This window comes from Rhamphochromis sp. 'chilingali' (genome assembly GCF_963969265.1).
Source record: "Rhamphochromis sp. 'chilingali' genome assembly, chromosome: 5".
Lineage (NCBI taxonomy): Eukaryota > Metazoa > Chordata > Actinopteri > Cichliformes > Cichlidae > Rhamphochromis > Rhamphochromis sp. 'chilingali'.
Window position 1 is genome coordinate 5010817 of NC_137932.1, and position 27542 is coordinate 5038358.

The 27542-nt window shown below is 42.0% G+C and overlaps 2 protein-coding genes across 5 annotated transcripts; one reads left to right on the plus strand and one right to left on the minus strand.

Annotated features, from left to right (window-relative positions):
- Nucleotides 1–161: 161 nt before the first annotated feature.
- On the plus strand, nucleotides 162–11386 carry entpd5b (ectonucleoside triphosphate diphosphohydrolase 5b). Of its 4 annotated transcripts, XM_080883606.1 has the most exons (15): nucleotides 242–303; nucleotides 914–1059; nucleotides 3456–3676; nucleotides 4137–4216; nucleotides 4425–4568; nucleotides 5066–5141; nucleotides 5583–5618; nucleotides 5928–6016; nucleotides 6105–6187; nucleotides 7881–7942; nucleotides 8313–8414; nucleotides 8684–8827; nucleotides 9138–9194; nucleotides 9378–9493; nucleotides 10753–11386. In XM_080883606.1, the coding sequence occupies exons 3-15, from the start codon at nucleotides 3457–3459 to the stop codon at nucleotides 10834–10836; spliced, it is 1293 nt and encodes a 430-aa protein (XP_080739732.1). In that variant the 5' UTR covers nucleotides 242–303; nucleotides 914–1059; nucleotide 3456; the 3' UTR covers nucleotides 10837–11386. The 4 variants fall into 4 exon arrangements, with proteins under 4 accessions (XP_080739734.1, XP_080739732.1, XP_080739733.1 ...); XM_080883608.1 differs by lacking the exon at nucleotides 914–1059 and having other exon boundaries at nucleotides 162–303; XM_080883607.1 differs by lacking the exon at nucleotides 242–303 and having other exon boundaries at nucleotides 842–1059.
- znf410 (zinc finger protein 410) lies at nucleotides 10668–26702 on the minus strand. Its single transcript, XM_080883605.1, has 12 exons — nucleotides 26580–26702; nucleotides 26204–26290; nucleotides 26066–26117; nucleotides 25809–25941; nucleotides 22666–22848; nucleotides 19114–19335; nucleotides 16450–16606; nucleotides 15340–15521; nucleotides 14750–14839; nucleotides 14474–14593; nucleotides 13231–13350; nucleotides 10668–11810 (listed from the first exon to the last, which is right to left on the minus strand). The coding sequence occupies exons 3-12, from the start codon at nucleotides 26096–26098 to the stop codon at nucleotides 11710–11712; spliced, it is 1341 nt and encodes a 446-aa protein (XP_080739731.1). The 5' UTR covers nucleotides 26099–26117; nucleotides 26204–26290; nucleotides 26580–26702; the 3' UTR covers nucleotides 10668–11709.
- Nucleotides 26703–27542: the final 840 nt, after the last annotated feature.

The window sequence follows — 27542 nt, forward strand, 5'->3', positions numbered from 1 at the left end:
TAATAATACTAATAATGAGCTCCGAAGATGAAAAGCAGGTTGCAACTTTGAACTTGCGGTAATTTTGCCACTCAATGCGATCCTGTTGTTTTGAATCCCTGTCAAAGGTTAGCATTAGAGAGGATGCTTCCACAAGCACAAAATTAAGCACCGGGCGTCCTCCCATTCACAGGACTGAGCAAACAAGCTGTTTATTGTTCTTGACACCAGTGTGTTATGCGAGCTCAGCAAGAGACCAAAAACACTGCCGCTGACGTCACTGGGAGTCAGCTGTGAGCAGCGTGCTGCTAGCCGGACATCATGGTGAGCCTCTGTGGTGTTTTCGCGTTTAGTAAGGCATAATTAGGGCAGCTGCTAATTCTCTGTGGTGTAATTAGCTGTCATGTGTTTTTTTTTAAGAATTCCCTGTTCAAGTTTTAATATTATTTTATGATTCCGCAGTGCCGTCTGCTTGGCATTAGCTTGTTCTCAAACTTCACTGGCTACCTTTCTGCAACACTTCAGTCATGCGAGTTATCCGATAGCTGGCGAAAACTAATACAACAGGGATGTTAAATAAGAGTCAGCGCTGTTAACTTTCAGCCTAACTTCAGTTATCAGTCGTACGCAGGGTAGTGTTAACAAGTAAGATAAGAAAACTGGAAAGTTGGGATAACGTTATCGCTACATGTTCAAACGAAAGACAGTAAATGTTAATGCAGGCTATTTAAAACATTAGCGGCCATCACACATGCACGTTATTACTTTTGTTTGCTAGCTTAACCAGCCTAATTGATACCCTTCCAAATTGAATTTGATTTCTTGAAACACTGATGTGCTGTGTGTAGCAAGCCAGTAAATATTAATATGGACTATATACACTTACCGGCCACTTCACTTACTAGTACCGGATTGGACTCCCTTTTGTCTTTAGATCTGCCTTAATTCTTCATGGCGTGGATTCATCAAGGTGCTGGAAACATTCCTAATAGATGTTTGTCCATATTGACATGACATCATCCCACTGTTGCGGTTCCTGTTCCACCACATCCTAAATGTGCTTTATTAAATTGAAGTCTGGTGAGTGTGAAAGCCGTTTGAGTACAGGGAACTCACTGTCTTGGCATGTTCAAGAAACCAGATGAGTACACTGTGGTCACAAAGGAGTGGGTTTAGTCAGTGACAATACTAAGGTAGGCTGTGGTGTTTAAATGATGCTGGTTTGGTGCAAAGGTGCCCCCACACCATTCTTTGGTTGTTTCATGTCTGATTCTTGGTGAGTCTGTGTGAGATGTTGCTTCAGTTTTCCACTCTTGACTGACAGGAGTGGCATCTGGTGTGGTCTTCTCCTGCTGTTGCCCGTCTGCTTGAAGGTTTGATGAGTTGTAACGAGTGGGAATTTGAGTTGACTGTTGCCTTCCTATCAGCTCCAAGCAGTTTGGCAATTCTCTGACATTTTTGTCCGGAGAACTGCCATTCATTGGATATTTCCTCTTATTCGGATCATTCTCTGTAACTCTTAAATATGATCATATGGGAAAATACCAGTAGACAGACAGACAGACAGACACACACACATTCATTTGTATGCTCCTCTTACAATCTGAAATTGCATATAACATTCTATACATTTGTCTTTCCTGTTTTTTTTATCACAATTTCAGGGCAACTTTAAAACAAAAATGAGTTTTGGATTATTTTTTAGCCTTTATTCCCATTGAAGTGTAACATCAAAAACCAAGTTGTGATTGCAAATGATTACACCAAATTTGCAAGCACACTGGTTGTGATGTTTAATCTATGCAGATTGGTCTGATTTTTTTCCCCCCCATGTTCAGAGCAGATATTGAGACTACAAATAAAAATTGCCTCACCCTGTTTTTTTGAAAGACTCACAGACGAGCATTTCTTTTTACTGTGTTCATTTTGGTAACTTGCTCCAAATCATAGCACATGTTAGGGCTGGGCGATATGACCCAAAATTCATATCTCGATATTTTTTTAGCTGGATGGCGATATAAGATATATATCTCGATATATATTTTTTTAAAGCCATAAAGTAAGAACAAAAAGAGAGTTCTTAGTCAAAGCTGTGTCCCAGATGTCACACAGGCACTTTTATTAACATAGAGCAGATGTACATAAAATTTACTCAAAAATAAATTATGAGCATTTATTAAATAATAATGCTCCATAAATAAAAGAAAACAATGTTGTTTTTGTGCATAACAAAAAGCTCACAAATGTGCAGTCAAAATGTAAACTAAAAGACGAGCACTATAACAAGGACAGATTTCACAGCTGCTCTGTTCCCAACTTGTACTGCGTGACTGACAACCTGGAGTTTGAAATCCGCTTCGCAACCACGTCTCTTAACAGGTGCCATTTATGGTCCTTATACACAGTAGGGTAATATTACGTTGAAGCACAGTACGTATCACTCCGCGAGGCTCAGCCGTAATGCTCCGACAATCCATCAAGCGCTGCAGCTCCGTAGCTTACCAAAGTCATTGGTAAGCATTTTTTGACAGATTGCTGAGCGCCGTGTACCACATAAAATCGGTGCGCGGCCATCAAGCACAACCAGAATTCATACATAAGGCGCGCTGTCAACTTTTGAGAAAATGAAAGGATTTTAGTCCGTGCAGCACCTCTGGGCTGCATGGCGTTAGCGTGGTTAGCTAGCTAACACGTTGACGCCGTCCAGCCCCACGCACGGGGCGATCTTGTCGCTTCCTGCAGGTGAAGCGATGGGGGAGGAGGGGGAGTTGTGTTCAGTGAAGGAGAGGCGAGGCCGAGTAACGTTGCGTAAAGACGAAAGTGGACGAAAGAGAGGCAAACTTGCGGCTCCGCAAGTATAATTATAACGTAACATAGACTATATCGATATAAAGGATATTGTCACATCTTATATCTCGTATAAAAATATATCGATATTTTTTAAAAACTCGATATATCGCCCAGCTCTAGCACATGTACAATCGCTGAAATTAAAAAGTGAAATTTGCATTTAGAAGAACATTTCTGATGTTAAATATCTGTTAAATTTCTTTGCAATCATTGCGACATTGTCTCAGCAGTGTTTCTAATAGGAGCACTTGACTTGAGTTTTTAAGGTTTCATAATTGTGCACTTCTGTAAAAAGATGTTGAGACTTGCTCCAGTTGCCAGGCATGTATCGATTGAACATCAAGATCAAAGTCAACCAATTTAAGTTCAACAGGGTGAAATTTTTATGTTTCTTAAATGTTCTGCTGGAGTTGACTAAGCAGGTAAGGAAGTTGAGATATATTATCTCTGGGGTTGGTTGAAAGGTATGATGGGGTGTGGTCAAACACAGTAGGTGTAAATCACTTAATTGCTTCCTACCACTCTGTAGCTTGTCACGCTGTAATTTAACATCTCCCAGTACTAGCCAGGAGCAGTTCTGGAGCACTTCAAAACAATTTAAGCTCTGTTTGTTTTTCATCCTCCAGAATGAAGATGAAGCCTGCCGTGCCACTTCTCCTCCTGGCCCTGCTCGCTGTCACAGGGCTGAGCCAAGCCCAACTCGGGAACTCTTTCCTGGATTTCTCCTGGATCCTTCCCAGTCTCAGTCGGCCGGCGAACCACAGCCGCATCTTCTACGCGGTGATGTTTGATGCAGGGAGCACGGGGACACGCATTCATGTCTACACCTTCATCCAGAGCGACTCAGGTAATACAGGCCAGAGGTGTCTCTTTAAGCCTGTTCTCTTCCCTATATTTACTTATTTCCTTAGGTTAGCGGCGTTATGTGCTCAATACAGAAACAGTGACATGTAATGAATGCAGGCTGCCTGCAGAAAGCCTAGCATAAATATTCTAAGGGTTTTTCTCACAATGTAAAGAGTAGCAGGGAGACCTCTGGTGCTGTACAAAAAAAACTGAAGTGCTGTGCAGCTTAAGTAGCACGCTTCAGGTGAACTGAAGTGAATATCTATACTTGCAGTTCTTTTAAATCCATAAATGCTCACTTCAAGGTGCGTAAGTAATTCCATTAATAATCCTTTTTGGTCAGATTTAAGTCGGAGTGTCTCATCTTAAACATGGCTATATGTACACTAAGCAGATTTATACCTCCCTAAATTAATTTAAGAGGTTCTATATGTGACGTGGGTGGCTCTTGTGTCTTTCAGAGCAGCTCCCCATGTTGGACAATGAGATGTTTCATTCCATAAAGCCTGGCTTGTCGGCATATGTCGACGTCCCTGAAACGGTGAGTTCAGCGTTTCCTCTGATCAGTTGCATTGAGTTGGAGGGTGCACTCATTCAGACATTCCTGCTGCCAGAAATGAAAGTGAGAAATGCAAAATGACAAACAAGTCAGGCCCAGCTGACACAACACTAAGTGTCATCTCAGCTCTCAGCAGTCACTCAGTAGACTTTTCGGCTGCTCTGCGGTGATTGTTGTTTCTGTTTAAAAGGCTGGACAAACAGTGAGGATGCTGTTAAAGGTAGCCAAGAGGACGGTGCCTCGTGTGGAGTGGAAGAGAACTCCTTTGGTCCTCAGAGCCACGGCTGGACTTCGGCTGCTGCCCACACAGAAAGCTCAGGCTCTTCTGGACCAGGTAAGAGTGCACTGTCTCGTACTGAGACCTTATTGAGAGGCCTGAGACGGCAATTACACAATACAAGCATTGTGTAGAGTGCAGTTCTTTATCATATGGGAGTTGTTTGGCGCTACAATGTCTGACACCATCGTGAAAAAAACAACAACCCCACAACCTATTATCCAACAAAGCAGCAGGGAGAAAAGGAAAGTGCTGTGGCAGGTATTACAGAGACAGGAGGGGAAGTATTGTTATCAGAGAGCAGGAGATTAGTGTGGAAGGCTCTTGTGGAGGGGATAAGATAGTAACGGATAGCCCTGGGGCACCTTGAATGATAAATGATACTTTATTAATCCCCCCCAAGGGAAATAATTAATCCCTTCAAGCGGAGGGCACCTCTGGATGAGCTACCATTACACTAGATAACATTAAGGCCATCTCACTGTTGCTTTCCTTTGCTCCTAGTTGCACTTAAATCTCCCTTTCTCTCGCCCGTCTCTCCCTCTTTTCCTCAGGTTCAACACGTGTTTGACGAATCTCCTTTTTTGGTGTCAGACGACGGCGTCAGCATAATGAACGGCAAAAACGAAGGTAACGTCTGCCCACCCTCTGCCCCGACAAGCAACACATCCGTCAGATATCACGGCAGCTGTTGTCCTCTCTGAGGTGTTTTGCAGGTGGCATCAGTGATCTGTCTGCCCGCTTTTAGCGTGCTGTGCAGTTTCTGTAAAGAATCGTTGTTTACTGCAGGCATGAACCTAAATTGCTGAAGATTACAGCAGTGTTTTGTGATGACACTTAAGAAAACGAAATGGCATATTACCACAAAGATGAGTCAGTAATTATGCGGTGCAAAAATACTATTGTCTGTTGTGCCGTTGTGTAATTGATTAGTCAGCGTTTCAGCCTCGTTTATAGGACTACATGCCTTTTATATATGCAAAATTAGTTTCTTAAATGGTCTTTGTTTTCACCTGAAATGACAGGTTTCTGTTTTCTTGCTTTTCTTTTGTGCTAATTTTGTAAATGTAGGACTCCTGGCTTGGATATCGCTGAACTTTCTAACAGGCAAGTACACTGCATTAAACAGTAAAATATTTGTACCTCTTTTTCGTACTTTATATCCAGGTTTAACTTTGTATCTAAAGGTGCCGTCGCGTTATCACACCTCATGTTCACAAATAGAGGCTAAATGTGTCCGACTATGAATTTCCTGCCTACAGGAGTGCTCTGATCTTTATCAGATAGGATCCAGCGATTTTATACTTTGGCTTGTACATGTTTGCCAAATAGGCCTTTTGAAGATAACATCGCAGGTGTAACTGATTCGGTCCTTTGTGTTGTGGTTTCTGGATTAAAGTGTGACTTTTTTTTTAGGTCACCTGAAAGCGCGAAGCAAGAAGACAGTGGGAATATTGGATCTGGGAGGAGGATCAACGCAAATCACTTTCCTGCCCAAACTGAGGGTCAGTTGTTTGAACACTTGATAGAAATCTGTCTGATCTCTAACCTTTGGTGATAGTAACCCTCTGTGCTCTCTGTATTCCACTGTAGAAAACCACTGAAAGTGCTCCTGCTGCTGACTACACTGCTAAGTTTGATGTCTTAAACTCAACATTTGAATTGTACACTCATAGGTAACTGTTTCAGAAACGACTGTATGCTTCATGAGACATAATACAGTCCATTTTAATTCAGTGTGAATGAATAAGAAATTGCTTCTTGATTTCACATCAAGATCATTTCCATATTTTCCTTTTTCACATTTAAAATTAGCCTCAAGTTCTGACACTGACTCTGTGACTTCACTCGGATCTGTGTTTAATTAGGAAAACGTCTAGTATCTGTTTAGGCAAGGCAAGTTTATTTGTATAGCACAATTCAACAACAAGGTGATTCAAAGTGCTTTACAGAGACATTAGAAACAGGAACAAATAAAAAGCATGATTTAAAATTGAATAAAACAAGCAAATAAACTAACTAACTAATTAACAAACAAACAAACAAACAACAGTATATAAAATCAAAACAGATAAAATCAGAACAGTAGATAAAATCAGTAGTTAAATGTAAGTTTTGAAATTTAAGCTTAAAGTGTGGATTTGGTGCTTTATTCAAATGCAGCTGAGAACAGGTGAGTCTTCAACCTGGATTTAAATAAACTGAGTGTTTCAGCTGATCTGAGGCTTTCTGGGAGTTTGTTCCAGATATAAGGAGCATAAAAGCTGAATGCAGCTTCTCCGTGTCTGGTTCTGACTCTGGGAACTGATAAAAGACCGGATCCAGATGACCTGAGGGATCTGGATGGTTCATACTGGGTCAGGAGGTCATTGATGTATTTTGGTCCTAAACCATTCAGAGCTTTATAGGCCAGCATCAGAACTTTAAAGTCTATCCTCTGACGGACAGGCAGCCAGTGTAAGGACCTCAGAGCTGGACTGATGTGGTCCACTTTTTTGGTCTTAGTGAGGACTCGAGCAGCAGAGTTCTGAATGAGCTGTAGTTGTCTGACTGATTTTTTTAGGTAGACCTGTAAAGATGCTGTTACAGTAATCAAGCCTACTAAAGATGAATGCATGGACTAGTTTTTCCAGGTCCTGTTGAGACATCAGATCTTTTATCCTTGAAATATTCTTGAGGTGATAGTAAGCTGACTTTGTTATTGTCTTAATGTGTTTTTCTAAGTTTAGGTCTGCATCCATCACTACACCCAAATTTCTCGCCTGGTTTGTGGTTTTTAGATGTATAGATTGAAGTTCTCTGGTGACCTGTAATCGTTTTTCTTTGGCGCCAAAGACTATTACCTCAGTTTTGTTTTTGTTTAGCTGGAGAAAATTGTGGCACAACCAGTCATTGATTTCCTCAATGCATTTACCAAGAGCCTGTACAGGGCCTCGGTCTCCTGGTGACATTGTGATATATATTTGTGTGTCATCTGCATAGCTGTGATAGTTTATTTTGTTGTTGTTTATAATCTGTGCCAGTGGGAGCATGTAGATGTTAAACAGAAGGGGTCCCAAGATGGAACCTTGGGGAACTCCACATGTGATACTTGTCTGCTCAGATGTGAAGTTACCTATTGATACAAAGTATTTCCTGTTTTCTACGTATGTTTTGAACCAGTTTAGTACAGTTCCTGAAAGACCTGTCCAGTTCTCCAGTCGTTTGAGTAATATGTTGTGGTCAACTGTATCAAATGCTGCACTGAGGATGTGTATTATAGGCAAACACCACTTGTTTGCCTTCTTTTGAGGATGACTTATTTATCACATGCACAGTCTGTTTCTGCTTGGTTTTCTAAGTGTGTAACAATTCTTCAACTTCATGCAGCTATCTTGGAAATGGACTGATGGCGGCACGGTTGGCCACACTGGGAGCTCTGGGTGCAGAAGGTACTGTGCTGTACATGAACTAAATGTGTTTCTTTGCCATTATTCATGTCAGTGTCATCATTGCACGTCACTGATGGATACTGAGAAGAAGGTGGGTCAGTTCAAATGGTTTCTTTTTTAGATTTTCAAAATCTCGAGAAGGAAAAGTAAAGAAAGATATTTTTGTGAGATGTAGTTTTCTGTTATAAATGATTCTGGCCCTGAGATACACTGAGATGAATCACTGAAGTGCTTCAGAGAAAATTGTGTTAGTGACTGCCTGAGTTTTTTTTTGTTTTCTTTTTTTGAGTCATTCTATGACCACGGTAACCTTGTGTGAAGCTGTTGAACCAGTCACGAGTTTAAACAAGTGGTGTCTGCGCTGTCACAGGGTTGGAGTGGCAGGTTTTTAAAAGTTCCTGTCTGCCAAAGAAGTTCAGGGATGAATGGAGCTTTGGAGGTCTAACCTATCAAGTGAGCGGGGACCCAGATGGTATGATCCCATTTACTTATAACAAGCTGTAAGCAGATGAAACCCAAAGCTAAGGTTTGCAAGGAAGAACTCAAAAAATGTCCATTGATTTTTTTTTTCTTGGGTTTTACAAAAGATCTTATCTGTTACCAGATGCGAGCAAAATGCATGATACGAAATTTAAATATTAGCAGCAATATGAGCAAAAATATGAGGGCATACTTGGATTACTTGAATGAACATAAGATGCTGACTTTATTCTGCCGTCTCTGTTTTTCTTTCCCCTCCAGGTTACACAGGATACAAGCTTTGTTATCAGGAAGTACTTAAGGTGGTGAAGGGGATTATTCATCAGCCGTACGAGCTTGAAGACTCCAATGTTTTTTATGCATTCTCCTATTACTTTGACAGAGCTGTGGATGCGGGCCTTATCGGTTAGTGAACACACACACACACCCCCTTGTACACACCTTATATAATTATACAGACCCAGTAGGGTGTCATTACCCATTCCAGCACTAGACATAGGCAGGGAAATGTGAGTCACTTGCACCTGTCTCAGGGGATTTGATGAGCTATAGGTGTGTAGGTATTAAAGAAATTGCTATTCTCTGCCAGTCCAAGCTGAAAGGCCACAAGCTCTATTACTAGTATTATGGAAATGTACATGTAGACCTGTTCTTGTAATGAATGGTGTAGCATTTTTAAATGTGAGTAAGATGACCTCAGTCACCTCCGTTGCAGATGAGGTCCACGGAGGGATGCTGGAGGTCAGAGACTTCAAGAAGAGAGCCAAGGAGGGTGAGATGGGCGAAGGAATGCATCATTACTATGACAGATCTGCAGCTCCCTGTACTTGAGACACAGTGTGCATCTCAATGGAGCTCATTTCTATCTGAAATCTTGCCCTCATCCACAGCAGAATACAGATGACTGATTATTCCTAACACCTAACAGCCCTTATTTATCCTTTTCTCTGCTTAGTGTGCAATAAGATGACCAAGTACCCTCCCATCCACCCTTTCCTGTGTATGGACATGACTTACATCACTTGTCTACTGAAGGATGGGTTTGGCTTTAAAGAGAACACAGTTTTGCAGGTGAGGCAGCATTGTGTAATAAAATTAACAGGGTTCTGGCCTTGGTTATAAGAATGCAAACGAAGCAGTACACCCAACGCAACAATTTTTCACAAGGCTGCGCGGCTTTATGAATTCAGCTATTTATGTTTCGAGCTGTTTAGTTCAAACTTGCAGATGAATCATAAGATGGAAACCTATCAAAAGACACAAGCAATGTTTCAAATGAAAAGGTTTAAAATAGCTCCTCACACTTCATAGCATTTTCACAGGCCTTCTTCAAAGAGGCCCTGACACATTAGTCAAAGAAGAGATGGTAATATCTCATCCTACCTTTTTATGTTTGAAAATTCACTATGTACACTGAAAACAGCAGATAAGTGTGCTACCAGAAATTGGAGGGTGAGTTGCATTTCAGAAACCCTCCCCAGGGACTGGGAACCTTTGGAGGGGCTCTGTGCATTTCCACAGTAGGGAACTGTGCCAAAAATGTTATTTTCTGATAGTTTCATGGCACTTACATTCTAAAGCATATATTAACACCCAACACCTCCACACAGCCATGCAGGAAAAATGAAGCACAGACAGATTTAGTGCGGATATAAGAAACACTGGTTGCAGCCAGTGGTACCCGTCAGCAGAGTGATAACAATATTCAATCTGCCTTTTTCGGCTGAGAGGTAAAAACTGCAGGCTTAATCTTGCTTGGGGCACCAGCTATAGGCCAGACCTTTTCAAGAAACCTACTGGGTCCAGAAATGGCATCAAAAATGATTGGGCTGCTGTAAGAAACTGACCAATGAGATTCTGTCTGCTTTGATCATTTTCTTATTTACCCAACTTTCACTATATAATGCTATCAGATGTAACACCAAAAGAAAAGTGTCTCTGCACTAGTATTGCATCAGTGGAAATGAGATAAAAGACCTTCAGCTCTGACGCACAGAGGAAGCCAGTGTAACCTGCAGGTTGTAAAAACAGTGGTTGCTTTTATATCTGTCAGCGGGATAACCTTCCCAGTCTCTGAGGGCCTTTAGACTGCAGAGGAAACACAAGCAACCGATGATTTGAAGGGATCTGTGGACTCCTTGGAAAAAAAAAATTGTAAAAAGTTGGGAGTACTTTGAGTAGAAACTTGTCTGTGTCAATTCTCTTTTAATAAAACAAAGGAAAAGAGGCACTTTTACACAAAAAATTCCATTACCTTTTTTATTTCAGTAAATACAAAAATCCTTTGAGTGATTTGGTGGGTTTTTTTTGTTTTTTTTTTCCATCCTTAGCTAACCAAGAAAGTGAATAACGTGGAGGCTAGCTGGGCACTGGGTGCTACATTGGATCACTTCCACTACCTGAAGATTCACTGAGAAGTGAGGAGCGTACACTGACAACGAGAAGCTGATTTTAGGTGGCGCTCACTAACCACACTCAAGTAATGTGCACTACCTTATCTAAGAGCAGCAGACAGCTGGTGTTGGTTTTATAAGGGCAGAACTAACCTCATGAGTAATTCTTAATTTCTTTTAAAAAGCAATTATTCTCAAGTGTTAATATATTGAGCTATATATGAGCAATGCATTGCCCCACTCGGAGAACAAGTGAAGCACAAGAGGCTGAATGAAACATTTTACCAATAACACACTCTGTTAATGCACCTCTGGGGATTAGTGGATATAGAATTTATTCGAGATAGATGTTTTCTATTTTACTAAGTCTGATAAACAGAGAGGCCTGGCTTGTTAAGTCATGTAATACCAGCATTTACATGCAGCATTTGATTAACTGCTTGAGTGGTTTTTAATGTTAAGTGTTTCGTTATTAGTCAAAAGAATAATGGCTATAATGGGTGTCTGGTACATTTAAATTTAACTTATCAGCCGTTGAGGTTTTGGGGTACTTGTTTTTCATTAACAACCATCACTGCATTTCAGTGTCTACAATGATGAAGCACATAAGCATTCCTGGTCATTATAGTTTCATAAACTAGCAAAACCCGTCTCAGTATTTCTTTGGGAGTCTTTGTTCTCAAAAACACGAGGAAAAAAAAATGTTTGTACAAACTTTGCCATTTCACGCTTATTAAAATAAAATCATCACTGGTTGCTAATTACAAATATCTACAAGGGTCTACAGGTCTGAAAGTCATCTTTTTACAGATACATATCTATATGTAGTCCACTGTGGCAGTCAGCCCAGTGCTGCTGCAACACGCAGTGTGCGATGTTTGTTGTGAAGGTGGACTACAGCAGAGCAACTACATCTTCTCCATATGCATGGCCCTCCGTTGTCATGGTCACCAGTTCATGCGGTTGAGAGAGAACTACCACAGAGTCTGCAGAGCCTACACAAACACAAAGGAAAGTTCAAAGAGGATGTTATTCACCCTGTATGTATTTAAAATAACATGAAGGTGCAGACATTGTAAAATCAAACCAAGCACTTTCAGCCTTTGTGCTGATGAAGCCGTTCTTGAATTTCTGCAATACATACAAGTTGTATGCAGCTGGGATGTTTCCAGGCTTCCCAGCCACACGTCTGAACTACATCACCTGGCTCTTCAGTGTTCAAATAATTTTAATTTTATTTATATCGCACCAAATCACAACAACAGTCACCTCAAGGCACGTTATATAGTAAGATAAAGAGCCTTCAGTAATAGAAAAACCCAAAAATCAGACCGTGAGAATGGAAAACTCCCTTTTAGTAAAGAGAGTAAAAAAAAACAAACAACCCCACAAGTAGAACCAGACTCAGGGAGGGGGGAGTCATCTGTTGTGACTGGCTGGGGATCAGGGGAGAGAGACCGGACAAATAAAGAGATCCAGAGATGAATAAGAACTAATGATTTATCAAAAATAGTGTTAAGTTTGATCTTTAAAGCAGAGAGTCTGTCTGTCTCATATTTTGGATAAACAGTTGAAAGTTATGGTTGGCACTGACACTTTGGTCATTGCTTATGTGAACTATGTCATCAACACAGTCCCATAACCATTTACACAGGCGCTTGAATCGCAGTCTTTTCTTGTTTACCAAGTAAAAAAAAAATACTGGCAGCCACCAGTGCAATAACTGCTTGAGTTATCGCGCTCAGATGATTTTCTGAAAGCTTAACCTCTGACCTTGATCTTGAGGTCAAGGTCATTAAACTTCATACTCGTCCAAGAGTTGTGGTAGATGCACCCATGGTATGAATTTTAGAATCCCATGTCGCCTTGTTCTTGAGTAATCGTGTCCACATCGCCCACCTGTGCTGCGGGGTGATGACAATACCGCATCAGCATTTTATGGCTGATTGGTTAAAAAAACAAAACCTTGAGAGGTGGGCGAACACTCAAAACAAAAATAATATGCAAGCAGCGGTGCTACACTAGTGAATTTATTATTACCAGCATGAGGTTATCAATGTTATTTACAAATTTGTTTTTAATCTTATTTATTTAACAGGTACAATGCAAAGAGTGCCAGCTGAACTGCTGGAAACAGCCTAAATGTGAAATTTCAGAGACATGAAAACTCGAGCAAACACAAGTCTACACAGCCTGAGTGTAGCCGCCGTTATCAAAAGACTCATTCCCTGAAAAACACTTAATGGGACATTAGTGACACCACAAGTTGACTCAGCATCCCTGACATTAACAGAACATTATGAGCTTCACCAAATGAGAGTTTACTGCAGGGCTACAGCATTGTCAGATGTGTTAGGTGTTTTTTAAATCTTATGAACTGCCTTTTTTTCCTGTCATACTTGTTCAAACGCCTACCTGGTGATCTCAGCATGGCATGGTGGAGATTCATGGGTTCCACAGTTGTTGTCATGGTGACCATATTGTCTCCATTCTCACCGTCTGCCTCCAGCAGGCTGCTTTGTGTCAGAGCCTCTCCTGTCAGTTGCACACAGACATCAAACTTTTTGTTTTTCCCAAACCTCAACACAAGAGAGAGCACATTTAGAGTAATCCGTCATCTTTATAGAAACCAGGACTCAACCTGCAGCCTCGGTGTGATCACCACAGGCCAGTGCTGGTTAGAAAATGATGCTCTGAAGTTAAAAAATAATTGATAAAAACTGGAATCTAGATTTCTAGAATGCGTTCTGTATAAATGTTGATTTTTGTTTGCTTATTCTAGTTATTCACAATCAATTTAATAATTAATCCAGTACCTCTTGTCATGTATAAATAACAGAAACTACCAGGCTGTTGTGCAACTGCATCTTCCTTTGCACTGCTTTTACAAAAGACTGGCCTCTTTGGGGAGGCTGACCCGAATAAATCTGCTGTTTATAATTAGAGCTTTGGCAGCGTTTCCTCTGCGGTGATTCAGCTGCTGTGCTTCCCTGCTGCTACAGAGATGTGACAAGGAGGCAAATGTGCTGTCTGCTGTCATTGTTTCATGCTAAAAATGAATTTAAGCTTATTTTGTTCAATTGTTCCAGATGCTGGAATGTGAAAAGCTCAATGAACGATCCTTTTAATCTGAAAGGTACTGAAAATGATACCGAGAATAGAGACAGGAGTGACTGTGTAAATTTGCCTCAGCTGTATTGGAAGATTAACCGTATATATTCACTCAATTATCTCAGCAGGTGAATGCATTTCAATAAAGCAAGATGATGTTATTTTAACTTGGTGATTAAAGACTTCTTAGAGGATCTGACCCCATCACAAAAAGCCCAACAGGCTTCGTTTTTTTTTCCCCTGCAGCAGCGTTTTGCTGTCTCTGCTTTTTCTTTTTTGAAGCTATGTGCATTCTAAAACAATTCAGCTACTGGGCCTGAAGAATAAAAATGTGAATGATACATTTTTAAGTGCTAGAAGTCATTAACAATTCAAGAAATGTTCCTAAATGTAAATTAAAGCAACACCATCTCTATGCAGACTTTAAAATGTATGGGCAGCTTGAAGCTACATAATCCAAGGATTAGCATATCCACCCACCACACTGGGTGGGGGTGTGTGTGTGTGTGTGTGTGTGAGTGAGTAAGACAGACAAAGGGAGAAAGACCTGTTTCTCTGCTTTCACTACTGAGTCCTTCCTCTCCGTGTCTCTTCCTCATGTGGACGTTTCTGCTGCCCGACTGAGAAAAAGTCTTCCCACAGATCCCACACACATGAGGCTTCTCACCTGGGAAGTACGCACACAGACACCAAGCAAAACTTTATTCTTCTTCTGAACTGCTGCAGGACGCCGTCTACAAGGCGCACTACTTTACACTTTATCTGTAGCTTACTAATTACAAAGGAGCGCACTGCTGCGCAGCTGTGAACTTGTCCCACTCACCAGAATGCACGAGCATGTGTTTTCGTAGACTGGAATACTCTGCAAAGGATCGCCCACAGCCATCTGCTTCACACAGAAAAGGCTTCTCTCCTGAAAGCAGCCACCCACCACAAATATACATATTGTTTACCTCCGCATTACAAAGCCCCAATTAAACTCTTATTTTTGCAGAAAGTATCAGATGCGGATGCGTTCAAAGGGATGCGTTGAATGGCCCCGACGCACTGGAAATTACAATAAACTGCAGCTTTGTTGTTGTCGTTTCTGAAAGCCGCGATGACCAAAATAACCCAGATAAGTCAGCTACGGCTCATTCTTCCAGATATACAGGCGGAAACTAAGCACAGGTCACCTAACTGACTGTGGAGCACGCCATCAGAAACCTTAATGCCACCCTAAATAAAATATGACAGAGTAGTGTTACTGATTGCAGCAGTAAAATGGAGGGGCCAGTGCTGCTGACTCTTCAAATCTCCAGCATTAACTCTGCCAAGGAAGCATTAAATGAGCAGAGTCAAATGGCCTTAGTTAGCTATTGCTTCCAGGACATTTGGGCTTTTAAATGCAGGGGTCCGTCCTGCTTTCCCCACCTGTGTGTGTGCGTCTGTGGTTCTTCAAGTTTCCAGCAGTGGTGAACCTCTTGCCACAGTTCGTCTCCTTGCAAATGAAGGGCTTCTCGCCGTTGTGAGTCCTCATGTGAACCTGCAGCCTCTGCAGCACGTAGAAACTCTTCCCGCAGCCTTCTGCGCCACACCTGAACATCCGGTCATTCCTGCGAGCCGAGATAAGATGACAAACAAACCTCGACGTCTCTCGTGCACATGCTTCGTTGGTTAAAGCCCGCCACGAGGTCAGACGGGGTAGCCTCAAACAGATCTGCTACGCTGGTATTAACAGAGCTCCTGCCATACAGCTGGAGAAACTCCTGTTGCACAGCAGTGCTTTCTGCTCCCTGCACAGTCTTTCTGCCTCCCCAACAAATAAAGCAGGAACCTTTTCCTGAGCTGCCATTACTCCTTTCATTGTGGCTGTAAAACACCTGTGCAGTTTAAAGCCAACACCTCCAGCTTACATTTTACAACTGCTGAACAAACCTAGTGCCTTTTGTACTTGAAAAACATCACACAGAATAGCTTGAAGATCGAGCTCACCCTGCCCTTGAGGGTACTTCAGGAGGGCAGAACGTGTCTGGAGAGCAGCCTGTTACACATCTTACACCAAATCTTATACTAGAACATGAAGATTAAAGTTGCAGGAACCAAAGACATTCAGGAGGACTTGATTGCTCACCATTACAACTTAAAAATGACACTAATTTCTGGCATTACACAGCTCAACAAATAACCAAGATACCATGATACACACAAATTTGTTCTTTTCTGCACTTTTGTTGCATATTGGGCTCTAGCTTACAGAGTATGATTTTGTGGTGTCTACATTAGCTGCTTGAATCTTTTTGTCTGACTTGTATCTATACTTTACAGACATTACAGGCATGTAATTTTCTATTAACACATTTCACAGTTGGTGCACGCGTTCCTGTGTGTAATGAAATGTGTACATCAACAACGCTGTATTATTTTCTAATTTGAAAAATGCGTCCACATTATCAGAATTTGCACACTTGAGCAACATCCCCTATGCTTGAACCACTGCTGGACAAGGCACAATCCCCCCGTGCTGTCTGTGCGATGCGTTACCTGTGTGTTTTGAGGTGATATTTGAAATGAGCGGGCCAGGTGAACGTCTTGCAGCAGCCCTCAAACGAGCAGCGCATCTGCTTGGAGAGGGGGCGGCTCGTTCTGGCAGAAAGGTCTCGTTTGTCTCCGTCTGCTATCAGACTGTGTGTGTGGTCACCTAGGCAACAGGAAGAGGAAAGTGAGCGAGGTGATGCAGTAAACAATCCAGCAGCGAGAGTGTCCCCGGCCTCTGGAGCATACCTCTATAAAAGCTAATCACTGGTTACTGACTGAGACTTGCAACCAAAACAAAACTCAGAGATGAATGAAATCAGTCCCATTTAACCCGACCACACTCCACGCTTATCTGCTACAGTTTAGTTTGTGCTGGTGTCTGCTGTAAAGCACCTGTAACTGATATCCTGCTGCTGAAAGAAACTAATCTAATCTGATGGAAGTTAGATTTAGATGCAGTAGGTTCAGAGCCCCTGTGCTGCCTTCCTGCATCACAAACCTCCACTACACTCAGTGATTTTGCACTTCTCCCCTCCCAAGTGAGTACTGTGGATCAAACTACCCCCATATGTCTGATAAACCCCCCGCTTGACTTTGACTTCTGCCCAGGAGACAGCTGGAGAAACTCCTGTTGCTATCAGCCTCAAAGATCCGAGGACATGCGCTAGCCAGCTGTCCCTGATCCTGAGTCACATTTACAGCCAGAATCTGAAGCAGAAGAAGAAACCAGTGCTGTGCAACACGCTGCCTGCTTCCTGTACTGATCAATTAGCAGCTTAAAGACCCTGGCATTAGGTGATGAAGGTGCCAAAGCAATTAATCTTGCTGAGGATCTGTCAATCCAAAGAAGGGGAGGGTGGCCTTGAAGGGCTTGTTTCACACGGCTGAATTACTAGCTGCTCTAGCTGCTCTTGATACAAATACAACAAAGTCAAAGATAACTGTGCTGAAAAATATCAGCTGTATTAAAAGAGTGTATCTGAACCTAAACTGGACTATGTGAAAACCTGTAAGTAAAGAAGAATGCACAGAGTAACATAACCACTTTTAAGAGACAAATTGCAGATTTTAAGACACTTGACAGCTTTTCCATTTTACCTGAAAATCTATTTTCAACACACACAAAAAAAACAGCACAAACAATAATGCCTTCTAGTTACCACTTGATTTGTTTGTGCACATCATCACAAACATGTCAAATAAATCCCAGTCAGGTCAAGATGGGAGGAAACAAACCCAGGGCTGGGCAGAGATATGAAGTAAACTTCTTACACTCCCATATCACTTTTCAACATGGACCTCCAGCTGCAATTCGACTCAGAAGTGGGGGGTTCAAAGATCAGAGATGTAGCTAGGAGTCATGGAGCCTTAAATGTCATGGGTAAATGCTTTATCTAACAGGCAGCCTGTGGAGGCAACTTAAAATGGTTTGCGATGTAGTCCTGACTCCTGGTGCGGGTCAGCAGCACTGTGGAGCGTCTGTTTCAGATCAGAGCAGAGGCTTTACAGTAAGATAAGATAAACGTGTGGACAGACGCCGCTAAATAAGCAACAGGTCGAGACGCAATGCGGGAGAGGACGGTAAACAAGTCGACGATCAAAGGAGTTTGAGTTTGCGAGACCCGGACGAGCGTTTAATAGCCATTTAGAGATTTTTCTAAGTGTAGCGTCGGCATTACTTTCAAATAGATGGTAGAAAGTTGAAAAGAAGAGGGGAAACATGAGGCTACAGCCAGCAGCTGTTGTCACACTGGATTCTGTGACCGCTGAGACTCAAAGGCCACCACAGCCTTTTTTTATTACAGCTTAATGAATGCTGTATTGAAAAGGAGTTGATGAATATACAGTAACAGGTTTTGGTTAACAGCTATTAAACAATTTCCTGGCTATAACCGCACTTGCTGGCAGATTTACACTTTGGTTTCTGAACAAGGTTCAACAAATAAGATATAATCTGTGAAGCATCGAGCCTCTGTCCCTCCCACTTCTTCTCTTTGTGCACATCTAAGTGGCTCCTGTTCTTCGCTTATATTTACTGTGCAGACATGAGTGATATTGATTTACTTATATAACTCTTGGCAATAAAGCAAACACAATATTTCAGAACCATCAGCTAATTTTATTTTCTGCAATATAACATCTTCCTAATGGCTTGATCGCATGTGTGTCCCCAGGCCTGACCTCCTGCCACCCCACATTTTTACTAAATCATCAGCGACATAACATAACCACGGGAGCTGGATTCTGATCACTGCTTCGTTATATTGTGACATTTACAGCTCTACTAAATATCTGCCGTCGCACTTGTACATCAGTCAAAGACAAAGCTACAAATTCCTTTTGATTGGGAGACTCGAGACGAGAATTTTGGGACCCAGTTTTAGTCAGAGCTGATTACACCACGTTTTCATCTCTTCACTGACCTCATTTCTCTTCTGTCTTTGATGCCTGCTACCAAAATATACGCCGCTTCCTCTACACAGCCGTTACTTCTTGGTTTTTCCCCCCCAGTTTTATTCTCAAACTTGATATTAAATCCCAAATAGCTGCCTACAGAGCACACACCACTAGCAGCGCTCACATCCAATGAGTGTTGTTTTAATATTGTTTCAAAAAGAGCATATTTGACATAACTTTAAGGTGTATAAGATCCCTGGAAGAATTCTTTACCGTTCGTGACACTTGCAGCTCTGGCGTCCTGGCTGGCCTTGGCATCCTTCGCTAGCTGAGCCCGTGTGGCGGCGATCAAGCTGTCATGTGCCAGCTCTTGTACCCGCAGATACCAGGGAGCGCTGCCATCTATTCCGTAGTCCCCCGATGGGACCCCCTCATCTTCATCATCCCCGGCGCCATCTGCGGCGAAGATCAGGGACTCTGAGGAGGCTGTAATGCCTGACGGGGGGGGAAAAAAGAAAAAGGTCAGGATGAGAGTAACTGAAATAGAAGACAGCTGCAGTATATCTCTGAGGCGCTCTAGGTCACTTCTATTTATTTATTATTGTTCTTCCAATGCTGCTCTATTCTAAGCAAGCGGGAGGAAGTTTTCAACAGACACCCAAATAGAAATATAAGAAAACATGACAATCCTTTCTTCAGGGACTGAGTACATTTAATAAACAAGTAATTCTGTCCAGTGAAACGTCTCTCCATCACGTCTCACTGAATCACAGACAGAACACAGCGCGCTGCACAAAAGGTGTATGTGAGGAGACCAAAATTAATTTTTTGACTCTCTTGCCAAGGCCTGATGAACCAAGAGAATGTGCTTGCCAAGGCTCATTTCTTCAAGCCAAAATATTTTTTCTTTTTTGAATGGAAATGTGTCACCCCATTTCTTTTTGGCGCTGTGTGTGGAATTTGGAAGACAGAAAGTGCAGACACAAGACGGGATTTAGACTTTTTATATGAAACTTTGCTTGTCAGTTAACAGTAATATTACTTTTTTTTTTTATATAGAAAGCAAATGTTAGAAGATACACACTGATTGGACACTTTATTAGGTACACCTTGTTGGACCAACTTTTTGATTCAGATCTGTCTTAATTCTTCATGGCACAGATTCATTAAATCGTTGGAAACGTTCCTCAGAGATTTTGGTCCATATTGACATGACAGCATCGCACAGCTTCTGCAGATTACAATTCTCCTGTTCGACCACATCCCAGCGATGCTCTGCTGGTTTGAGAGATGGTGACTGTGGAGGTCATTCGAGTACAGTGAACTCATCGTCAGGTTCAAGAAAGCTGTTTGAGATGATCTGAGCTTTGTGACACGGTGCGTTATCCTCCTGGAATCAGATGATGGCTACACTGTGGTCATAAAGGGATGGACATGATTAGCAACAATACTCAGGCGGGCTGTGGAGCTTAAATGATACTTAAATAGTACTAAGGGGCTAAAAGTGCGCCAAGAAAATATCCCCCACTCCATTACACCAGCACTACTAGCCTGAACCACTGTTACAAGGCAGGATGGACACATGCTTTCATGTTATTTTCTCCAAATTCTCACCCTACCATTTGAATGTCGCTGCAGAAATCAAGACTCATATGACCAAGCAACACTTTTCTAATCTTCTATTGTCTAATTTTGGTAAGGCTGTGTGAACTGCAAACTTGTTTTCCTGTTCTTAGCTGACAAGCGTGATACCTAGTGCGGTCTTCTGCTGCTGTAGCCCATCTGATTCAAGGTTCAACAGGTTTTGCTTTCAGAGATGCTCTTCTGCTCTTGGCTGCAGCGAGTGGTTATTTAAGCTATTGATACCTTCCTATCTGCTTGAAGCAGTCTGGACATTCTTCTCTGACCTTTGACATCAACAAGGCATTTTCACCCAGAGAATTCCTGCTTGCTGGATATTTTCAGACCATTCTCTATAGAGATCGAAAATGTTACGTCAAAACCGCAAAGGATTGTAGGTACGAGTGGCAAGCGGTACTAGCGCACGCAGGCTTTCACAAGAAAACAGTCACACAGCAATAAAAAGAAACAAAGAATGGCAAGAAGCTGTTGTATTATTAACTGCAATAGCCGGTCACATGACAGCCACGGGAAGCCGACGGGTAAAGAGATCGTTTTTTATCGGATTCTGTAGTGGAAGAAAAATTGTTCAAGCCATGTTTCCGAAGTAACAAAGAGCCAACGGATGGCCTGGATTGCAGCCATTCGAAGACCAAATATGACGTTTCAGAACACTGCAGCTCACATGTTAGTCTGCTCCAAGCATTTCCACAAAGGCAAGTCTTCTGTTGCAGTTATTACGTAATTTATCGTAACATAATTGTTGATGTAGGTTACAAATAAGTCTATATTGATTTGAATTTAATTTGTTGTGCTATGCTGCTTTGTTCACTGTGGCTTTGCGGGCTAATGTTTGTTGTGCTTTGTAGGAAAACCAGCCTACAAAATGCTGGAATGTGATCCAGACTGGGCCCCCTCTATCAACCTGGGTCAGACCGAGTGTAAAGCTGCTACCACAGCGAGATTTGATCGGTTAAGAGAGAGAGAGCGAGATCAAAACAGCCACGAAAAGTCTGCATATATGTGTCCAAGTGTTGTATTGAAGGAATCAAGTGATGAATAACTGTTTTCCAGTATGTTGTTTTGATCTGGTTATTTTTTATTATTTTTTTTGCATTGTTGATTTGTTTTTCACTGAAGCAGCTAATAAAGCACGATGGAATACAATTTTGCCTTTCTTATAAGACTCTATAATAGAATGAAACAATAATGCCAGTTATAAATAAAGACAATCAATTGAATGAATTAAGAAACACTTGTTTTATATCTATTGGATCTGAAAATGTTGTGAAATGACAAATAGATTGCGTTGGCCTGTACAGGAGATAAAGAAAAAACAAAATTACAACAGTAAAAGTAAACTAGACCTGGGCTTGTTGCAGGGATCTGAAGTTACTAAACATTTTGTGAGTGTTGCACTCACACTTAGGACCATATAATTATAAATATGTGCATGATGAAAGTTGGGCAGCACGCTAACGTCTTTAGTCCACTCTGTATGCTCGTATGGGTCTGACGCTTTCACTCCTTTGATTTTTTGCTTGTGCTTTTTTTTTTGCCTTTTCATCAAGTCTGTCTTTGTACGGACCTGCCGTGTTCTCGTTTTGTACATAACTGTTTTTGGGGCAAATAAAATGCAAGTATGGATTAATGCAGAATTAATGGTTACCGGTGCTGGAAATGCTAGTGTTTGATGCAGTGTTTTGATTTTGCTGCCACTCGTACCTACAATGCAACGCGCGAAAGTCACGTAGTCTGTCGATCTCAATACACACTAGAGAAGGTTTTGTGGGAAAAATCCCAGCAAATCAGCAGGTTCTGAAATACTGAGATCAGCCTGGCTGGCACTAACAACCATGCCACATTCAAAGTCGCTTATCCTTTCTTCTCCATTCTGTTGCTCTGTTTGAACACCAGCAGGTCGTCTTGATCATGTCCACATGCCCAAATGCACTGAGGTACTGCCATGTGATTGGATGATTAAATATTTGTGTTAACAAGCAGTAGAACAGGTGTTCCTAACAAAGTGGCCAGTGAGTGTAGAACCAAAGGATTAACGTTACTTTGCTGGCCTGCAAAGGAAGAAATCGTGAGTCACAAAAATAAATTCAAGCATTTGAACTAAAGAACATGGATGCCAAGTGTGGCAAAAACATAATTCAGACTTTGGCAGAGACAAACGACGTCCCTTTAATGTTCGTTTACCTTTTGCAAGGTTCAGCAGGACATAGGAAGTGTTGTCTGACTGCTGTAAGTCATGGAGGATGGGCGGGGGGCTTGAAGCCCGTGGGTGAGAGTGCGTCTGGACTACTAATGAGCTTTGCTCTGACACGCCTCCAAACTCTGTCAGGGAGGGGGAACTCTCAGGCTCGTGGCTTAGGCCTCCATCTGGGGGAGGAAATCAGTTATTGTGTCAAATTGAAAACACATTTACTGTAAAGTAATATCAAACAGTAAATAATCAGTGAGCTGTTTACGCAGATATGACAAGTGCACTGTACTGATTTAATAGCACGAATATAAACTAGCAGACATGAACATACTATAAAAAAGGCACATCTCAAATACTGATTTAAAATAACTAAATGTATTCAGTGTGTGTATGAGACTTCAAGAAGGCACAAAATAGAACTTGATAAGCAACACTGAATGCAAATATAGCCTTCATTTACAATCAGTGCTGTCTGCTCTTTTAGATCTGCCCCTCTTATTCAAAGTAGATTAATAAAAAATAGAAATAAATCGTAGACACATTGTGTCACAAAGAATATCTGTCCTTCCAAATTGAAGCATCTCTAGCAAGCGCTTTTCTTTCTTTTCGTAGAGATGATTTACCGTCTTTTTCAACAGCCGTGGAAGGCTTTCCAGGTTTCAAATATAGACGGTTAAATGCACCAGTGCAAATCTGAAGGGATAGAGATATTATGAAAACAATCAGAATGCTGTGAAGAACTGTTCTTATTGCCAAGGGTCTTCTAAATGCTTATTTTCATGTGACAAAAATTTTAATTAGCAACAAATTTCATGTATTTCATGTATTTCAGACCCAGCAACACGCTCAGACAGAAACTGGTTCACCCGAAAGACAAAACGCCAAAACACAAACTTAACAATGTGGTGTATGCTGTACAGTGCAGCGAGGAATGCTCAGACCTCTACATTGGAGAGACACAAACAGCCACTTCACAAGCGCATGGCACAACACAGAAGAGCCACCTCCACAGGACAAGACTCAGCAGTCCATCTGCATCTTAAGGATAAAGGACACTCTTTCGAGGATGCCAATGTTCACATTTTGGACAGAGAGGACAGATGGTTTGAAAGAGGAGTGAAAGAAGCCATCTATGTCCACTGTGAGCGACCATCTTTGAACAGAGGCGGGGGTTTACGACACCAACTCTCTGCCATCTATAATCCAGTTTTGAGATCCCTTCCCAGACGCCTTAACGCCCACTCACATCCTGGGCCATCTGACCTCAGGAATTCGCATGATAAGGTGGGGCCAGGTTTCACAATGAACACACCCGAAACTCTGGCTGATTGGGACCCACACCCAGTTTCACACCTTGGCTCAGGCAATTAGAGGATCATCAGAGGGTCCTTTTGTCCCTCTGTGGGGGGTCACTCCCACTAGGTTTATATCTGGGACTCTCCACCATTTGACCTTAGAACTGAAGAAGCTTCTCGGATGAGAGGTGAAACGTCTTCAAGCAACTTAAAGAAGTCCAGACGCTTTTCTTTGCAAGCTCCTTTGACTACGATGACCTGGATGACTGAGAACCTTCACAGACAACAAATTTCATGTTTTCTCACAAACTAGTGCATTTGAATTTAACAATGTGGCACACGTATTTATGTGACTATTCCACACACAAAGGCCGGCTGTAGCTAGTGCCACTCATATACACTCGTATATGATTCAGTCAGTGCTCAGCGCCGCAACCATCACTCACTACAGACAATTACACCTACATTTTCTTTCTAAATGACACAGACAGGAAATGGCAGAGATTGTTGGTTAGGTATCTTTTGTCTTCTATTCTTCTTCATCATTATCATCATCATCATCTTCTATTAAAGAACAAGAATCTATGATTAAAGCTGTGATTGGTGTATCAGTTTAACAGAAATTGTGCAGGTACATGTATCAATGTTGGTGTGAATATACACTGCTAAAAAAACATAATATAAAAACAAAATAACACTTGGAAAACACATCAGTGGAGGGAAAAAAATGCTGGATATCTATACTGGTGTTGACTGGGTAATGTGTCAAGCGGTCAAGGCGATGGACTAAAAATCCATTGGGATCTCCCCGCACAGGTTCGAATCCTGTCGACAATGGTCAGCTATTTTTTTTTTTAGTGCAGGGATAGCTCAGTAGGTAGCAGGGTCACCCCATGATCGGAAGGTCGGGAATTTGAATCCACTGAACAGCTACCCTGAGGTACCGTCCCCACACACTGCTCCCCGGGCACCTGATCAGTGGCTCACCACTGCTTCACTGAGTGAATGGTTAAATGCAGAGAGAGTAATTTCCCCACAGGGATCAATAAAGTATACATTATTATTATTATTATCATTATCATTATTGTTATTATTATGTGCTTGTATGTATGCCTGACAACGTTGGGGTATGCTCCCAATGAGATGACAGGATGTGTCTTGGGGGAGACCTCCTCCCAGTTTAGGACCAGGGCATCACTGAGCTTTAGGACAGTCTGAGGTGAAACCAGAGGTATTCTATTGGATTTTGGTCCAGTTAAAGGAATGAGACTGCCTGCATATCTTCACCACATAAAGCCAGGCATTGTTGTGCACCAGGAGGATCTCAGGACCCACTGCACTAGCATAGGGTCTGAAAATCCAATGATTTCATCCCAATACCTAATGGCAGTCAGGGTGTCATTGGCTAAGCTCTAGAGGTCTGTGTGTCCTTCCAGAGACATGTTAATGATATATCAATGGTGCCAGGCAGTGAGCACAGGGCCTACTAGAGCACATCAGGCCCTCAGGCCACCCTCATGAAGTCTGTTTCTGATTGTCTGGTCAGAGACATTCACACCAGTGGCCTGCTGGAGGTCAATTTGTAGCTCTGGCAGTACTCATCCTGTTCCTTCCACAAAGGAGCAGATACCAATCCTGCTGATGGGTTAGGGACCTTCTACGCCTGTCCAGCTTTCCTAGAGTAAACGCCTGTCTCCATAACAAGGTACGGCTCTGGTAGTAATATTACTAGACAATGAAAAAAACCCCAAAACGATTGGATGTAGTAATGAAAGATGTGGCACGAATATCACTACTCTGCCCAATAGTGGACAAGACAACAGAAGTGAGCATGTGCTCACCTGTGAGCTCCAGCGGGGTGCACAGGGAGCTCTCAGCAGGGGCCAGCAGAGGCAGGCAGCAGTGTTTGGACTCCGAGTCCTCCAGACCCTGCACCAATGGGATGGACGCGTTCTGCACAAACTGCACCAGCAGCTGAGTGATGGGGAAGGAGAAGAGGCACAGCATGGAAAAAAAGATGAACCTCGTGTGTTATTTAACAGATCCCTGCACCACAAAGTGGTCTCCCTTCGGAGGGCGAAAATGATGGCAAGCTTACCTCTGGTTTGGAGTCAAGCTCATCAGAAAGCATGGGTCACCCTGTGTGGAACCTGCAGGGCGAAATAACACCACTGAGCTAATAAACGAAAATACTCGTCAGTATAAGTGGCTCGAGCACAATGACAATAATACACACCTCAAATGTGACCTGGTGAACGGCAGAATCTGTCAGTCATAAGCTCGGGCTGCAGGTCATCTTCCAGTCAAATCCATGGTACGAGCTCTGCGGTCAACAACAAGACAAAGCTGTCAGGTAAACCTCCGGAGGTTTTTGGTAAACACAAAGAGCCACTGTATGCTCGGCAACTGCAGCTAAGTGTAGCCAAACCTCAATAAAATCCATCTAAACTGTTCTGGATAAAAACAGGCATATGGCACACTGCCTGTTTACCTAGCTAGCATAGCTAGCACCTAGCCACCGGAGCTATTTTCCCAAATGATGGATCCCCGCTGACGACACACTAGACAGCTATACAATTCCGTTAATTCTCCGGTGATATTAAACAGTTTACCTTGCAATAGATGTGTATGCAGGACACAGCGTAAGAGTAACTTAATGTATATTTATCTCCAAAGAGCAGGTTTGGGCTACGGAGGCTCAGATACATCAATTTTAAGACACTTCCGCGTTTTCAGTAAGAACCATTCTGTGTCATCGACGCCATCTAGCGGTAGAGATGTGTAATTGAATGTAAAAACTGACCTCTCAGTCAGTTCAATAGCTTATTGGCTTCCTTGTTCCCTTTTACAAATAAATATATCAGAGGTAAAAAGCTTAAGTTGAACGGTTTGGAGTAAAAGTTAGAGGGCCGTGGATATGTGCAGAGGAAGAATACTGGGTATGCTGGACAAAGGATGTTGAAGATAGAGCTGCCAGGCAAGAGGAAAAGAGGAAGATCAAGTAGTGAAGGAAGACATGGAGAGGTATGGTGTGATAGAGCAGGATGCTATAGGGATAGGGTGAGATGGAGAATGTTGACCCGTGAAGACTGCAGCTGAATGACGAAGATTCCCTGGTGGTGACATGCAGTACATTTTACATAAAAATAAATAAGATATTAGCATACAGTTAGTTTTAGACTACCGTGGAGCAAGTATTAATGGCAACAGGGTCTACAGGATCTAAAGCTTGAAAAAAAGTGACTGTTTTACTGGGATATACTGATCACATTTGTTTGGCACTGGATTATTAACATTTAAAAACAGTGTTCATGTTCATTACATTACATTACAAGTAGGTGTAAAGCCTGAGTTCCAACTAAAATTAAAGAAACTACAGCTACCCTCTGTTCGTGTCTTATTTTTATGTCATGAAAGCAGAGATTTATTTTTAACCACTTCCTTTTTCCACACTCAGCTCTTGTGATGAGAGAGGTGTGCTGAAAGAAACGCAACACGTTTCACTGTTTCTAATCTTGTTTCCAGCTGAGATTATACAATTCAATGTTTTCCTCACTATGTGACCTCTGAGTGCT

Excerpts from the sequence above, each read along its gene's own strand:
- entpd5b (XM_080883608.1), top strand. The coding sequence starts at position 3,457 with ATGAAGATGAAGCCTGCCGTGCCACTTCTCCTCCTGGCCCTGCTCGCT. Across the intron at positions 4,217-4,424 it reads ATGTCGACGTCCCTGAAACG|GCTGGACAAACAGTGAGGAT; the intron begins GTGAGTTCAGCG and ends TCTGTTTAAAAG. Across the intron at positions 5,619-5,927 it reads ATCGCTGAACTTTCTAACAG|GTCACCTGAAAGCGCGAAGC; the intron begins GCAAGTACACTG and ends CTTTTTTTTTAG.
- znf410 (XM_080883605.1), bottom strand. The coding sequence starts at position 26,098 with ATGCTTTCTGATGAGCTTGACTCCAAACCAGAG. Across the intron at positions 14,594-14,749 it reads ACACATGCTCGTGCATTCTG|GTGAGAAGCCTCATGTGTGT; the intron begins GTGAGTGGGACA and ends CGTACTTCCCAG. Across the intron at positions 11,811-13,230 it reads TGCCATGCTGAGATCACCAG|GCTCTGCAGACTCTGTGGTA; the intron begins GTAGGCGTTTGA and ends GTGTTTGTGTAG.